We start from the raw sequence: 17,573 nt of genomic DNA on the forward strand, positions 1-17,573 counted from the left end.
TCCATGGGAAATAGGTGGCAGCCTATGTTTCAAACAATAAAATAAAATTATTTCATACTTCTCTTGGAATTTTGGTTTCCACAGATGGTACTTTGGTTACATTTTGTCTCTTATACAAGCTGTATCTACTGTATTTATTTTTCTCTTTTTTCATTAACATGAAATATCTAAAATCAATAATTATACAAAGCTGGTGAAATTCTGTAATTTGGGAAAGCATGACTGGGAAAGAGGACACGCCATTAGACTGAGTGAATCTTACAACTTCCACGGTGTGGAGTTGGAGAAAGGATTCAAACAGCCTAGGAAGCGTTTTTTTTTTTTTTTTTTTTTTTTTTTTAATTAAATTTGAGTTTCCCAATTCTTCCAAATACTCTGAGAGATCAGTGCATCAAGGCAGGTGGGGAAAGGGGAACAGATTTAAGTAATTCCATGTAATTTTTACCTAAATTTAGCTGTATCTTTAGGTAATTCTGAAATATTTTTGTTTGAAAGTGGGCTTTCTAGGCAGATTTGCTTGCTCTCCTATACACAATTACTCTCAGATTTCCTCCAAGCTGCCCTTTTCTGAAGGTTGCACAGATGACTTATTCCTTTCTTTGTTCATGTTCTTGTCTCTGAGGACAGAGATCCTCCTATAGGCCCTGGAACCCAAACAATCGTGTTGTGAAATAATTGTTACTTGTTTAAGTTTTTAGAACTTCTTAGGACCACCCAGAGTACTCATATCCTCCAGATAACATAAAAATCACAAGATGAGGATGAGGTTTAGGAAGCAGATTGAAATTTTGTAAGTCAACATCCAGTTTAAAGGAAGATTTAAGGTAAATAAGCATCCTATGAACAGGCAAGTCTAGACAGAAACCATTTTTCCCTAACAACTAGAAACCATGTTCCTAGTCTCTTTCTTTTGTCACTACTATGATACAATTAGCTGAAGAAGGAGACATGCCAAAGCCTATCAGATGTCTTACATTGTAATAAAAGCCTGGAAGAATGTGAGATAAATTGAAAATGGGCTCCATCCGGACCCCCCAAAAAACATGTTTTGCACTTTGTTGTTTCCACTCTGGTTTCTGTTATTTTACCTTGCAAAATCCATGCTTAAATTTATGAATCATTAAGCAGAGGGTATATTACTTTATGAAAATTAAGTAGGTAGGCAACAATATTTCTGTGTAATCATGGAGACCATCTAATTTTGGTATGGGATGGGGAAGTGGTGATATCATTAAGTGGTGACAACAATCCTTGGATCCAATTCATTATCCAGGATGACATATTTTACAGCAAATTATTTAATGTCTATTGCAAATTTGACAACCAGAAACTACTCCCATGGCATTCCCTTAAAACCTCATTTTTTTTCCTGAAACTTAAGCTAATCTTGTAACCCATGAACTCTGTGGTTGGTCCTCTACAGTAAGTCTGCCCAACTTTCACATTTCAAGGAATTAAGACATACAAGCTTTGTTCTTGCCTGGAACATTATAATAAGTGAAAAGATACACAGAACTAACTCCCACATTTCTGTTTCACACAAATCCCCTTATGTCTCATCTCACCCCCTCAGTAGCAAAACTCTTCTAAAACATTTTTGTAGATACATGCATCTATCTCAACTTCCTTCTCCCATTCTTTTTGCATTTTAACTTTCATTATGAAAGATGTCATTATGAACTAGAACACTCATTGAGTCCAATTAAAGATGAGTAGAGACAATGATAATGTACTAATAGTAGACCATATAGATGAAAAAGCTAGAAAGGAATTTGAACATTTTACCATAAGAGAATGCAAAGTAATTGAGAATAGATATATATTTTTTAGCATGACTTAAAATATTATAATACATACAAGTAATGAAATAACAAATGTCACCCTATAAACAAATACATTTTTTCTCTTTATATTTGATAAAGTAAATAATAATCAAACACAAAAATGAGCTATTTTACTTTTTAAAATTTTTTTAATTTAAAAAATTTTAACATAAATTTTTATCATAAGCTCTACCCACTCAACTTCTCTCTCTCTCTCATCCTCTCTCTCTCAAAAACCCACAAAACAAATAACAAATGTCAAAACAAATAAACAAAGAAAAAAACAGTAAAACAAAAAGTATAAATACAAAACAAAAGCGCACACACAAAAAACATGGAGTCTGTTTTTGTATTAACCAACTTCTCCCTAGGCATGGGACCTCCCCTGAAGTGTGGTTGACAAACACAGGGACACTCCATTTGAAGAACCTGATGTTCCATTTCCCATAGCATACCAACTGCAAATAATTTCCTGGTTAGGAGTGGGATTGTGTGACCACCTTCCTTCTCAGTGCTGGGGTTCATCTGCTTTCAGTTGTCCAGGTCTTGTGTACGCTGTCATAGTCTCTGTTAATTCATGTGGATCAATGCTATTGTGCCTGAAAGACACTGCTTTTTGGAGTTATCCATCACCTCTGGCTCTGACAATCCTTTTGCCTCCTCTTCTGCATAGATCCCTGAAGAAAGGGGTTTGATAAATACATCTTATGTAGGGCTAAGTGCTCTAAAGTAAAAATGAACTATTTTTTTATAGAAAGGCTGTAGCATCTTAGCATAAATTCAAAATATGCTTGGAAATATTTATTCAAAGGTAAGTGAATAAATGCAACATAATATTCATAATACAAAGTTACTATATAAAAGTTTAAGCAATTAACTAATATCTAAATAAATAACACCTCAGAAAGTCTACATAATGGCAATATAAAGGGTACTGCTTTGGCTTATTTTAAAAATTAACAAAACATACTGTATTTAATTCATGAATGTAATATCCAACTATGTAATGGTCTTACAAACAAACCAAAAAGAGAGGCATTAAATCTCTTGTGCATGGTTGACTATAGGATAGAAACAGGAAGCCAGACTGGAGATGAAACAACAAAGAAAATTTATCTGTAATATCTTACTTCTTCTATGGAAAAGAAAAGCTAAAGTGGCAAGATGTTAGCAGTTTCCTATTTTGCATCCTGGTACAAGATGGTTATTGCATAATTATGCTGATTAAAGAGGGGCTTACTCATAATAACAACCTACATAATCATTTCCAGGACACATAATTTAACACAAAATAATGTCATACTCCTAAAGTTAGACCTGTCTGCATAGACGGGACACATAGATGTCAACTCACATAAACTTGATATTGAAAAGATTCAGCTTCTGCCATGTCTGGGATTAGACTTGCAAATGAATTTTCTTATTTTGAATGATTTTGAAATGACAAAAGATTCAATACTTAATAATTCTAATGAGCAAAATAATGGTTTCTCTAAGACATGGACATTTAGAAACTGAACTTATAGCTATTCAAATATCTATTTAAAAGAAATAACATCACTGGTACCAGTGATCTTTTGGGTACCTCTACAAATATACCATGTCCTCTTTTTTACCTTCCCCAGTGGAGCTACCATCCTAATGCCCTTCATTTTCTTCATGGTTATCCATCCTAGGAGAATATCTGAACATAAATCTGTTCTTTTCAGTACCTAATTCATTTGAGAAACTGTTAGATACTAAATATACAGAATTAGAAGGAAAAAGACCTGAGCCCTGTTCTTATCTTATTTATTGGAGAGCAACCACTAAAATATTAAATAAGCAAATCACTGTCTAATTCTACTTATAGTAATATCACAAAGAAAACTTTAAAGGCTTTGATTAATTAGCATCAATGGAAGCAACTGTGGAACATGTTTTGTGGAAATTTCAGCAACGCAAGACACTATTTACTGAAAATACCAACATTATTGGTTAAAAGACAGCCATATTAACGAAGGAGAAGTTTTAATTTAATTTTTGTTAGTAAGAAGAAACTGGAACATGTACTGTCGTGGAAACCATTTCAGTCTACATGTTTGTGGAAAACTTCCCCAAAGAAGTGTTATTTAAGCAGAAACTTGAACACATACAGAACAGATTGTATTGTGTTTTTATATTAATATATTTTTTATTTTACATATTGATCCCAGTTCCCTCTCGCTCCTTCCCTCCCTCTTTCCCTCTCTCCAACCCTCACATGCACCCCAACCACCCTCCCCTCCAATCCCCCCCACTCCACATGTAGGATGATGCCCTCCAGGAGGGTTCATCTAAATCTGTCAAGTCATTTGGAATAGGGACTAGTACATCTCTCCTGTCTCTAGGTTAAGGGAGTATCCCTCCATGGGGGATGTGCCCCCAAAGTCCGTTTGTGCAACAAGAATACATCCTGGTTCCACTGTCTGAGGTCCCTTAGATTGCTCAGGCCTTCTAGCTGAGACACATGTTCAGGGGGTCTGAGTCAGTCCCATGCTGGATTCCCAGCTATCAGTCTGGGGGCCCATTAGCTCCTCCTTGTTCAGGTCTGCTGTCTCAATGTGTTTCTACAGTGTAGTCTTGTCCTCCCTCTCTGCATCTGGATTCCAGTTCACCTCAGTGTTTAGTTGTGGGTGTTTGCTTCTGTTTCTATCAGCTACTAGATGAGGGCTATTTTATAGCCAAGTTAAAGATTTTTTGGATTATATCCTAAGAAATTGTAAAAAATAATAAATACTTGTGAACAAAGACATTATTCTGCTAGAGTGTTAGTATATGTGGTGATTTAAAAGAAAATGGCTCTCAAAGGAAGTGACGCTATTAGGCGGTAACCTTGTTAGGATAGGTGTGGCATCGTTGGAGTAAGTGTGTCACTGTGGGGAGTGGACTTTGAGGTCTCTTATGTTCAAGTTACACCAATGAGACAGTCCACTTCCTGTTCCCTTCAGATCAAGATAGCTCCATGTCTACCTGTACACTGCCATGACCCACCATGATGATAAAGAACTAAACCTCTGAAATTGTACACCACCCACTTGAATGCTTTCCTTGATTAGAGCTGCTGTGGTCATGGTGTCTCTTCACAGCAATAGAAATCCTGACAAAAACAGTATACAAAGACAACTCTAGTTTCCTGTAAAGACACTGGTGGAATAAATCTCTATTGGTGAATGGAGCCCACCTGAAGACTGGTCCAGTGTTCAAGAAAATGGAAAGGGGTGAAAGTGGTGAGAATGGAAGTAAAACTTGAGAGTTAAAAGTGCTGAACGCATAGGGAACATCAGTTTGAGCATCCACCTGAAGCCTAGGGTAAAGAGGACCTCAACGTTTGATTAGCAGGCTCTCTACAGAAGAACTTGGTTGATACTGCTGTCATTCAATAAGGAAGAAAATTTGAGAAAATGCTTATTCTGGGAGGGGACCAGAGAAGGTTGTGAGAGTTAGAAAGAATGAGATGAACACATTGTTTTGGAAAATACTAAATGCTAAATGCCAAATGGAGATATGTGAAGGATGAAGCTGAACATTACAGTCAAGAAGTTACACATGGATCAGTGTTTCTTAAAATATAAGCTTCAATTATCCTTGTCTATCTGAATCCTGAGTGTAGTTTTTGTTTGTTTGTTTGTTTTTTTGAACAGCTCAATTAGATAATTAGAAAATTGTGTGGATGGTAGAGAAGAGAATTCGCAGTTCTAAGCTCTGTCTGTTGTTATGCACATTGGTGTGATTGTAATTAAAACTGAGTAAGAACAGCCAGAGAAAATAAACAGAGACTGAAACAACACTAAGCAATTAAAGATGAAGCAACTAGCAAAAGGCATTTATGAGATTGAGAGAGGGATAGAAAGAGAAAAATTAGTGTTTTAGAAAAGGACAACTTTGTGAACATTCAGTTCTCAATCTCTGCTGACTAGCAGAGTGTCAATGTCTCTAACGGAGGAAGATCTACTAAAGATCTTCAGTGTCAGATTTCTCCAGCTATACAAATATGAAATCTAACATAAGCGAATCCACATGTTACAAGAATAAAGACACTCATCAGCCAGAATCACAGATTTAGAATGGAACTTTTATTTTGCATCGAATGCTCCATATGTATTATACTGATCATTTGTTCTATTTACCACCAATGAAAGTCCTGTCAATTACAGTGTTAGGGCGAGTGCTTTAAAGTGCATGTTTCTATGACAATAAAATACTTAGAAGAGGCTACACCTCGACCTTGTCTCAGTGAGACATGAGTTTTTGAAAACAATGGCAATAGTTCAACCATCTTCTATCAAGCCTTTAGTGTCTAGTAGAATGTTACATACAAGCACTCAGTTGCCTCCAGTGTTTCCAACATTCATTAACAAACACTGTATTTATGGAGTACCCATCGTACACTGGGTTACAAAAATACAGCTTCAGAGAAAAGCATGAGGCAGAACATCAAGAGATACAAGTGCTGAACTTTGTAGTCCCACTTGTCTCTCCAAATACCAGTTTATTCATCTGGGTGAGAGTAAGGAGATACTTTTGAAGTTCTGTTGTCAGTACTCGGTCATTCTCCAGAATGCTACTAATCTTTCAGAATGTTATAAGAAAATATTATGCTACACAATTGAATTATAATTTTTCTCAATTAAATATTTTAAATTATACATCAATTCTATTCCATATTAATATTATAATATTTCCAACTGAAACTAGAATTTACATAGAGAAAAAATATCATTTACTATTTATTGGTAGAGTACCGAGTTCTTTTCTTGAAACTTTATGGACAGTACATAATTTAATCCTTACAATTCCTAAGTAACTATCCTTTTTTTATTATTATTTTTTGCACATAGAAACTAAAATTCAGAGGGGTTGTGTCACATTCTATTAGTTAAATAGGACTGTGTGATGACAAAGCCCAAAGACATCACAACTGTACTTTTATTATGACTTTTGTAGTAATTAATGATATTGAGCTGTATTTGTATACTGTTTTATATGCATTTTTACATGGAATCAGAAACAACTGAGTAAACAGATGCATTGTTCAAGAAAATATATAAAAAAAAATACCTTTGATACCTGGTTTTCCACTCAGTGTTAGAAAGTGTGGCAGAAGCCAGGCGGTGCGGCAGTGCATGCCTTTAATCCCAGCACTGGGAAGGCAGAGACAGGTAGATCTCTGTTAGTTTGAGGCCTGCCTAGTCTACAAAGCCAGTTCTAGAACAGCCATGGCTGTTACAGAGAAACCCTGTCTCAAAAGAAAGAAAGAATGAACGAAAGAAAGAAAGGAAGGAAGAAAGGAAGGAAGGAAGGAAGGAAGGAAGGAAGGAGAAAGAAAAGGGAATGTGGCAGAAATGCAGAGTGGATGAGGCTTCTCCTCCATCACAGCCTACACCGATTTACTTAGTAAAAATGTAGAATGATATGGCAAGAAACAAATCAGTTGGTCCTACAGTTTTTTTGTTTTGTTTGTTTGTTTTTGTAATATATCAAACACTATTATAGGGCCAACCAAAAGCCAAATACTATCTATCTTAGTTCCTTAACAAAATTTTAACTCATTTATCCTTATATAACTTGAAGTTAAGTTTCATTGTCTCTAATTAGCAGATAAAGAAATTAAGGGTTTAAGAGATTTCCTACGTTCACACAACAGGTAATGACAAAAGTTGGGTGTGATCTAGTTAGCTTAGACTCAGTCTAGGTTCTTAAGCCAGCCCCCATTGAGCTTACAGTCTGGTGCAGGACAGTTGAAGTGTAAGACAATTGAAGAGATAGAAACACTAGTAATTAACATGTGAGCAGACAAATATGTTTTTCCTTAATTAAGTACATTAAATACAAAGTTACCATTATGAATAAAATATGTTTTAGCAGATTCTTCTCCTCCATTCATATTATATACTCCTGTTGGGAAGATAGTGTTGACAAAGCTGGGGAGCCTGTTCTAGAAGTGGGAGTATCTACTTCATGGAAAGGTCATAAAAATTAAGAGGGGACTTCACTGTAAAGAAATGACAAAAGAAGCAAGTATGGCAGCCACCAGAAACCTCAAAGACTCTTTGTTCAAGTAACAGTGAGAAAAATGGAGTCAGGAGAAGGGATTTTATGCATGCCAAGCAGATGCACTGATCTCAGTGGTCCCCCAAGACTCCCTGAAAGCTGCTTCCCAGGTTAAAGGAACATCACACCACATCTGTCATAAAGTCTGAGAAAGGACACTTTTTGCAAAGGCCTAAAACCTTTGTTGTATAAACTGTGGAGGTCTGTTCATTTCATTATGAATAGAACCATTCTGGGAGAATGATCCAGAGCAGCCCAGTTATTTCCTCTGCTTCTGAAAACAATACAAGATCATACTTAAAAATACATCCATGAAAGTAAATATTATTTTAAAACAGCTCATCTTAGGCATGGTCAAAGATTCACTATGAACTACGTTTTTTGTTTTGTCTATGAGAACAATTGCCATTTACTAGATAGAATAATTAAAATTAGCCATGACACGTACAAATGGGGATCCATCTCAATTCTCCTCTCCAAATTATAGTTACTAACAATTGGCCAGCTGTTCTGAAAGAATGGTCCCAAAATTCTTCTACCATCACTCCTACCTTATTTCACCCAATATTTTAAAAAATAATTGTTGTGCTTCAAGCTCTTTCTCAATAAATTTTTACAACTAAAACTTTACATTTAATGATTCATTTCTTTTGTATTCCTCCTACTCCATCATCATTTAACCTTCCATCTCTCTATTCATGACCCCGATACTTTAAATGAATTTTATGTGCCTGCTATATACCCTCCTATTCAAATTCAATAAATTAGCAATGACAATTATCATGAACATTTTAATATTTAGGTCTATATATAACAATGAAGTTAATCATTAGGAAATACACAAATTTGCAGTAATATCCCACTGCCTGTACTCATTCAGAGTACCAACTCCTCGTCTCTTTGGGACATAATTTGTAGAGACAGTAATGGATGGAAAATAATACAAATCTCATCATTATATCACTATAAACACCCCTATCCTTCCCTTTATTGTCTATAAAAAATAGATTACACATCATTGTATAGTGGGATTAGTATATTTTAATGGAACAATAAGTTAAGGCTTTGAACTTTTTAGTGATCCAAGAGCAGAAGCTTGCCTACTGGATGACTTTAAGAGACAGAACTGGTGTGTATAAATAAAATCTCCTTATTTTGCCTTTGAACTTCTGTAATCTAATTGTTTCTAAAATCCTTCCCATAAAATAATGCAATACTAGTACATAATTTGGAAGCTCCTTGGAAATGAAGAGTCTTGAACCCAGAGCCACTAACTTAAAATATGACTTTTAGCAGATAATTAAAAAATACATTAAAATTTAAGAAGATCATGCAAAATGACAGCTTTATAAAGCTGTAAGATAGCTGCCAAGGTTTCTAATGTATTTAGAGAGTTTCTTGTGTGTTTAGATATAAATAAACATGTCTTCTAAACCAGATGTTCAGTGTTTTCTCTCCTGCCTTGGGTGAGTAGGTAAGTACTCCAAATAGAACTTCCCTAAGGTCTAAGCATTCTTAAAACACTAGGTCCATCAGATATAAGTGTGTATGTGCTTCGGATATAAGTGTATACGCCTCATCGATTCAGGTTCAGGAGGGAAGTAAGAAATAGATTTGAGGAATATTCACAGAATGGCTGCTGTTCTGCCATCAGCAGCCTGAGTGAATTGGGAGTCTGATTCTCTGAGGCATTTTCTCCATTCTGACATGTGACAGGTGAGGAAAATACATGCTTCACCATTGGAGGTCTTTTTGGATTCTTGAGCCATCTCTAATGAACTGTTTATAACTCCACCCAGTAAAAGCAACTGTAAGTGAGTGGGAGGAACATTAGCCTAAGAGTTAAGAGCTGTACATTGTGTAAGGAGAAAATCATTCCACATCATTGATGCTTTCACTGTTCTGTGTCACAAGTTGCTTGCCATCAGCTTTACCACTACCAACCCACCCCCTTGTACTTAATAGCTCTCTTGGAGCTGTTGCCTGCCAACTGGCATTGAGTGCTTAACAGAAAGGGCTCCTTAGTCCTTTTACTGTTCCTGAAGTTCAGTCCACTGTCATTGTCATTACTTGTAAGAACCTTGACAATTCTATTATTGTAATATTCAGTAATCATTAAAAGATAAATTTGAATAGTTTATATATTTAGGAGTGCAATTCAATGACCTCTAGTACAACTTTATATATGTAACCCTCACCAAAATCAGATTTCAGAAGTTTTACCCCCAATGACAATCAAATATTCAACATCTTCATTTCCAAAAGAAGCATTTTTATACGTGCTAAGTAGCACATACCATCATGAATACTCATAATTTTCATAAAGCAGGAAAATAAGACTGATGTCTGTAAAGGTGAAAGAATATTTTTTCAAAATTAAAAATAAGGAATAAATAAGACTTGTCTATTTGAAAACTCAATCCAGATAGGAAAAAAAAAATATTACTTGAGCTGTCTTTGGAAAGAGGCGAGAAACAAATCTTCAATTAAGTAGTTATATTTTTGCTTTGAAACTTGGCAGACTTTATGTATTTATCAAGGATATACACTCTATAATTCAGAAATACACTAACATTGTACAACAGTGCCCTCTAGAGTATATGCTTTGCTCCCTCCAGCTAACCAATCTCGATACAAGACAGCCAGTGTCAGGACTTTCTGGACAGTAGGACAAGTTTGTTGACAACAATAGAGACAATGAGGTAATTGTTCCCATCACTTTAAGAACTTACAATAACAGGAGCTGGGGAGGTGGCTCAGTGCCTAAGTGTTTGCCAAACAAATGTCAGCTTCATATATCTGGTTCCCAGTGCCTAAGTAAAAGCCTAGTTGGCACAGGGACTGACAATGATTTCACCGTAGGAAGCAGAGACAGAGGAACCCAGGACAAGCTGACTAGTTAGACTAGCAGGAATTCCAAGTCGTCAGGTTCCTTGAAAGACCCTATCTGTCTGTGAGATGTAGTGTTATAGAGAAACTCACACAAGATCAAATTTGATTTCCCATGCATATGCATGCACGTGCACATACCATAACTCATTTTCACTCATACACATGTGAGTACAAACACCCATGTACACATACCACACTCACATACTCATACAAAAACATATATGGCTTCATCTACATGAAATACCAACATCTTAAAGTTCCAGAAGTGTTTCTGTTGGCAGTGTTGCTTTCAGATCACCCAAGTTGGCTTTGTTTAGTGGTACAATCTCTTTATCATAATGATATTGTATCCAATAAATATGGAAGCTTCATGGTATGGACACATGAATCCACAATTTGTGCAGCTTTACAGTACCATCAAAGATAGCCTTCTTAGAAAAAAAAATATTTATTGCAATAGAGCAGTAATAAAAACATTCCTTAAAATTATTGACTTGTCAAAGAAACATCAAGTAGTCTTTAGATACCTTCTATGATAAGTATATGAATGACTCTATTATAAAGTATGACACATGTTGAGTGAGGGGCAACTTGGAAATTCTTAGGAAGCTGTGTCCACCAATAGTCTCCAGTAGTCCAAAACATCCTCCTAGATGAACCATTTACTAAGGGAGGCATAAGTCACAATGCAGATGGTTGGAAAGACAGACAGACAGATGGCAGATCCCTTATTATTCTAAAGTATCATAAATAACAAAGGTCACAAACAAGTATCTGGACATTTTCATTTTGAAGATGATAGTTAAAAAAAAAAAAAAAAAAAAAAACTGTATCACACTCACAGAAGACCTGCAGTTTCCCAAACAGAAACAGAGGAGGAGTAGATTGCGTGGTGGGAACAATAAATACTTTTATTTGTAATAAAAACTGTGATGGAACTCTGGTTTTAAAAGGAAGGCTGTTCAGGTTTCTTTGAATAAACTTTCCACAGCAAAGGAATATCTTGTCTTCCAGTTTATTATCACCAGAAGGGGGACAGATCAATGCCATGACTATATTGATGTGCTGATATATGATATACTACAATGGTAGTTCATCTCTGTATTATTATTTCAAAATTCCATGGTTGGGGCTAGAAGGACAGCTCAGTGGTTAAGAGAATTTGTTGCTTTTTCATAGGATCCAGGTCCAGATTCCAGAACTCACATGGTGGTTCAAGGGAATCTGATGCCCTCTTCTGACCTCCATAGGCAAAACACTCACATACATAAAATAAAACAAAGTCCTGAATAAAGATGTCTTTGGTATAAGTGGCATTTCTTTATCATCTTTCCAATATCAGAACCGAATTGTTTTGTAGCCAAGGTCTTTCTCTGGATACTTCTTGAGTAGGTTGAATATTAAGAATCCAAAGCAAGTGGCCTAGTCTTTTCTTCTCTTGTGGTTGCTACCTTGCTCCCATCAGCCATGGGCTCATGGTCTTGAAACAGAACACCATGCCCTCAAACAAATTGTAGATTTTGAAGAGATATTTGAAGTTGTTGTAAAAAAAAAAATTCAGACAGTCTATGACCATTAACATCCTGTTAGAAGATTTGGGAAAGGATGGAGAAGGAGATGATGAACCTGTTGCTGTACCATCAAATTCAAAAATTCTTTGTGTGTGTGTGTGTGTGTGTGTGTGTGTGTGTGTGTGTGTATTCTTATTTTACATATCAATCCATCAATCCCAGTTCCCTCTCCTTCCCATGTCCCATTACCCCCCTCCCATCCCATCCCCCCATTCTTATTTTTTTAAAAAAGTCATTCAAGTGGTTCAATGCTCACAAGGATGACCCTCCTCCTGATAATGCTAAAAACAAAGAAAAGTGGACAACTGATATTTGGGATCAATAAGTCATGAAAGTTGACTAAGGAACATGGTTCTTAACTTATTCTGCTGCAACCTACTTAGACATCAAAGGTTTGCTTGATGTTACCTGCAAGACGCAAGACGTTGCCAGTGTGAGTAAGGGGGAGTCTCCTTAACATATTTGAAAGTCCTTAAATACCTAACATGAATGATATGCTGGAGAAGGATGCTAGGAAGGCAAAGACAACTGTGGTGCAAGGAAAAATGCCATGCCTGGGTCTGTAACTCCAGAAGGACTGTTCCAACTGCTAGTTGCACTGCTGTGCTGATAATACCCACTGTTAGAGAGCAGTGGGCAAATACCTTTGCACATGGATGAATGTAGCAATACAGCCTGATCCTCACTACATGCTGTTCCAGCACAGGTCAATTCCTAAGCTGCCTTTCCTGGGCTTTACATTGAAGTTTCTGTTGTTCTTTACTCTGAATAACAAAGGAACTATGCATTCTTGCTAGGAAGTGGAATTTGGGGATTTTCTTCTCTCTTTTAAGCAATTACTGGCTAGTTCATTGTCTAGTTAACTTCAGTGAACTCTTCAAAGTCAGCATTGTAAATAAGACAACTTACTGTAGGCATTCTGCCATAGAATTAACAAAGGATGATTCCTGACCCTTGGTCAGAAACAAGAAAAGACAAGGTGAAGTTTGAATGGAGTTTTTAAGATGTGTTCTGACCTCTGGAATCAGCCTACAAAACTGTTGGCTTATCGCTGGGTTTCCTTAACTGGTCTTGAGGGCTTGTTTTGTCTTATTATTTTTACCTTTAATCTTTCCAGCTTTGAATGTACTGTCTAGACATTTACTTTACCACCTGGTTTGTAGGGCTGTATTTGCTTTTTGCTTTTTAGAGAGGGGCTGTAACTAAACAATTTGTTAGCTTTTCAATTTAAAAAGACACTTCAAATGGAAAAGAAAAGCCAGAGCAATGGGACATTGTCTTCTAAAATAAAGGCATTACTCGTAGGTTAGTAGGAAATTAAAAATTTTACCCTGGTCCTTAAGGAGCTTTTAAAACAGTGTAAGGAAGCACACAACAAAATAAGTAAATTGTACAGGTGCCAGCGAAAAACAGTTCTCTGCAGAATAATAAAGTGCAATTAATGTTTTGAAGATCTTACAGAGATGTCAAACAAGCTACAACTTAAATAAGGCAAGAATGCTCCAGGCTAAGGAGTGCCTAGTATTCCTAGCCAGAATAACCAGAGAGGTGAAACAGAAGGTCAAAGTAAAGTAGGAAATGACATTGGAATTATAAAGAAATATGGGGCTGATTCCGAAACTCCTGTATGTAGTGATTCTCCAGAGAACTAAGAATTAAAAGGCAAAACATTTCAAGACAAATATCCAGTTTTCCAAGATATCTGAAAAACAGAATTGCATCAACAAATTCATTGTTGAAGAAACTGGAAGTATTAAAATATGCAAAAAAAAAAACCACAAGGAAAGCATGTGGAGTTCAGTTTGACACCTTCAGTGGAGTGATCAGTATAGATCATAGGTGATGAAGCTTTGTTTGAAGACCATCTAACTCAATTCAATGTCTTTCCCATGCTTTTTATACTGCTCCATTTCTTTTTTGGTAGAGAGGAAGAATTACTATAAAAGCAGTTCCTATATGAAAAAGAAAAAAAGAAAAAAAAAAAAAAAACAGGAATGAGTGCTGAGTGCCCAGCCTATAGCTAAGGACAAGTGGGGGGGGGGGAAATCTATGCAAAATTAAACATTTGACTTTAGGCTCATTATACCATGCCCTAAGTACATGAGCTAATCCCCTACTGACTGATGGTTTAATGAAGTAGGAGTGGTCCTTCAATCTACTGTTTAAATAACCACATACCTAAGCACTGAGCGTGAACATTTAGTTTATTTTCATTCATCACTATGTTATTATATTAAGAATTAGCATTTGCTAGTAAAAAGCTTGGAGCAAAATTCACGGTTCCTTCATGTCTATTGGTAAGCCACAGTAAACTTTCACTTATCTTGAATCATTGATCACTCGCATACGTAAAATAGGACCATGGTGTTGTGTTTTTAATTATTAATTTATGGCTGTCTAAATTTTCTACACACTGAGCAGTATTTGCATGTATCCCTGGCCAACCACTTTCATCTAGAAGTTTATGTAATGCATATATATTTTTAATCCAGTCAAATTATAACTATAGTCAAATTTGGCTTCTCATACTCTTTTTCAAAGCTTAAGCCCTAACTCCAAGATAAGAAGGCACAAAAGATACTTTCTGTCCCAAGACCTTCTCAGACTAGACTCACTGTGGTGAACTTAGTCTACAATATTGCTTTATTTAATAGCTATTTTATAAGCCTAAGGCATATCCCTCAAAATAATTGCAAAGCTAAGGAAATGGCTCTGTGGGTAAGAACTTGTGAAAACAAGAGAATCTGAGTTCAAATCACTGGTACCTATTTAAAGTCAGGCATGGCTGCAAGTGCCTGTAACTTCAAAGCTGAAGGGATAGACAAGAGGATCCCAGGAGTTTGCTGGCCAGTTTAGTAAAAATGTTGACCTTCAGATTTAATGACATACTCTATACAGAATGAGAAAGGGAAACACCTGAAGCCCTCTTCTGACCCCTGACCTCCACATGTGTATTAATGGCTGTGTGTATATATCAGGTGATTATATACATGCACCATATACATATTTAAAAAAAAAACTAGGATGTAATGAAAATATTTTTATTAACTTCTACAGAACACAGTTCTATTATATAATAATGATGATATTATAATTAGAGGAGCATGCCAAAGAACTTCCAGAATATGAAAATAATTTACTCAAAACAAGAACTGCCTAGAAAGCATATCTTGTGCATTAAACAAAAGGCACTTATTTCCCTCCTAAGAGTAAAGCAATTTGTCTATTTTGACCAAACACTGAATTCCAGAAAGCCAAATTAACCAGCCTATGAAGCAACAGAACTCATATTCCAAGGCTCATGGGTAGCATGGATTCATTAGCTGTCATCAACTCCCCTCTCTTTACCCTCCCCTCTCTTCATCTCATACACATATGCATGCACGCACACACACACACACACACACACACACACACACACACACACGAGTTGTGATGCACACAAACACATATACATGGTTGTCTTTTGTGTAATTATGAGAAGGTTAATTCTCCAAGCAGCATCTTCAGGAGACTCATGCATTGCTGTCTAGCTGTGCATTTTGAACAGTGTTCTGCATTTCTATCTAGCTATGCATTTGAACAGTGTCTTGCATTTCTATATGTAGCTATGCAGTTTGGTCAGTGTACAAAATGTGTGGCTTTTCAGTGGAAGACTGGGGGCTAAAGTGAAGCCTATGTTCCCTGCCAAGCTGAATGCCTCAGAGAGGAGCCATTTGCAACCTAAAGGACACGGCTTTAAAGGAGTTGCCTTTTCTGGTTCTCCCAAAACATAAAGGCTCTCATATACATTCCTGTCTCCTATACATTTAAGGTGTATAGAGTGGTTTACATCCTCAAGAAAAAGAAATTGATTTAAATGCAATTCAATATAAAAAGAAATAAGAATACAAATGATTAAAAGAAAATAGATATTAACAAAGAGTGATATGGATTTTTCATTCAAATATAGAATTCTTCTTTTCCATATGAACCGAGAATTCTCTATAAGCAAATATATCAACAAACCATGACTCCAGGGCTGGCTAACATCAAGTTACCCAATCCTGAGGAGAGTTGCCTTCTTTCTTTTTACAGAGTATTCTATGTGTACTTAAGGCTATCAAGGGAAATGGAACAGAAAACAAATGAAAGAATTCAACTCATACAAGAGGGAACAGACATCCTATTTCCATAAAGAAGATTCTCTATGAGCTGTTTTAAAGTACTGAGTTTCCAAATGAGACTTTGTTTAAACAAAGCATTCTTTAACGTAAAAAAAGTAAAAAGTAAACCACTTCATTGGATAGTTCCCATTGCCTGCCTTGTGGCAAATAAATCAGCCTGGAGCTGAGACTGACTGAAATAAAGTATTTTCTTTTGGACATAGTTCTTATATTCTTCCAAACTCCAACATGTAATACAAATTTTATTTCATCTTTTAATGTCAACAATAGAGGTAGCGAGTGTGATGAGTGTTAATCACAACATATAATTAGCAGAAACTCTCCTCCCATCTGATGTGGACCTTGGCAAAGCAAACTTGACAAACCCAGATTCCTACGACAGCTCTGTCACTTACTAGCTGAGTAAACTTAATCCATAAACTACTGTTTCCTCATCTATCAAGGGCATGTTTATGAGGATTAAATGGAATAATGTAGGGAAGCCCAGGACACAGGCACATGGTGAGCATTTAATAGTTGGGAGAGATTGTTCCCTGATTTCTATTTGTACTCAACCCATTCAAAGATAGAATGCACACTGAGCACTTTAATTTTTAAAAGTTCCTAGAAACTACTGCAAAATTATTTTTAAAATCTTCTTTGTAGAGTCATTGGTTGATTTTCCCAGTCATAATGGCTATGTAAGTTCCATAGTCTTGTACTAGAAAAGAGACTAAGAACATTTGGGGGCACACTTCATGAGCAAGTATTCTGGGAGCAGAAACTGGCAGCAATATCTTTGCTTGATATGTGAACTTGTAAAAGAGAGGAGAAAAACACACCAAGCCTTATGAGATTAAATGATGCTAGCAGTGGGGGAAGAAGAGACCTACTCAGTGGTGAAGAATGATGTGCGAGTTACCTTAAGGATAAGGAAGCCAGGTAACTGAAATACATTTTCCAGGAAGGTATCACACACAGACACTGAGTCAGGCTAAAGTTGTACAGGTAGGTGAGGATGCTGCAGAAGGTGAAATGGCAAGGGTGACCATCATGTAGCTTAAATGTCA

The 17,573-nt window shown here is 36.2% G+C and overlaps 1 protein-coding gene across 1 annotated transcript in view; it reads left to right on the forward strand.

The window, feature by feature from the left end:
- Window positions 1-17,366: 17,366 nt before the first annotated feature.
- The window catches only part of Tmprss11d (transmembrane serine protease 11D), a 44,559-nt gene continuing 44,352 nt past the window's right edge, over window positions 17,367-17,573 (forward strand). Inside the window, exon 1 of the mRNA XM_051198603.1 lies at window positions 17,367-17,445. Coding sequence (XP_051054560.1) covers window positions 17,367-17,445 — 79 coding nt within the window. The remainder of the gene's footprint in view (window positions 17,446-17,573) is intronic.

The sequence above is a fragment of the Phodopus roborovskii genome, unplaced genomic scaffold, assembly GCF_943737965.1.
Source record: "Phodopus roborovskii unplaced genomic scaffold, PHOROB, whole genome shotgun sequence".
Lineage (NCBI taxonomy): Eukaryota > Metazoa > Chordata > Mammalia > Rodentia > Cricetidae > Phodopus > Phodopus roborovskii.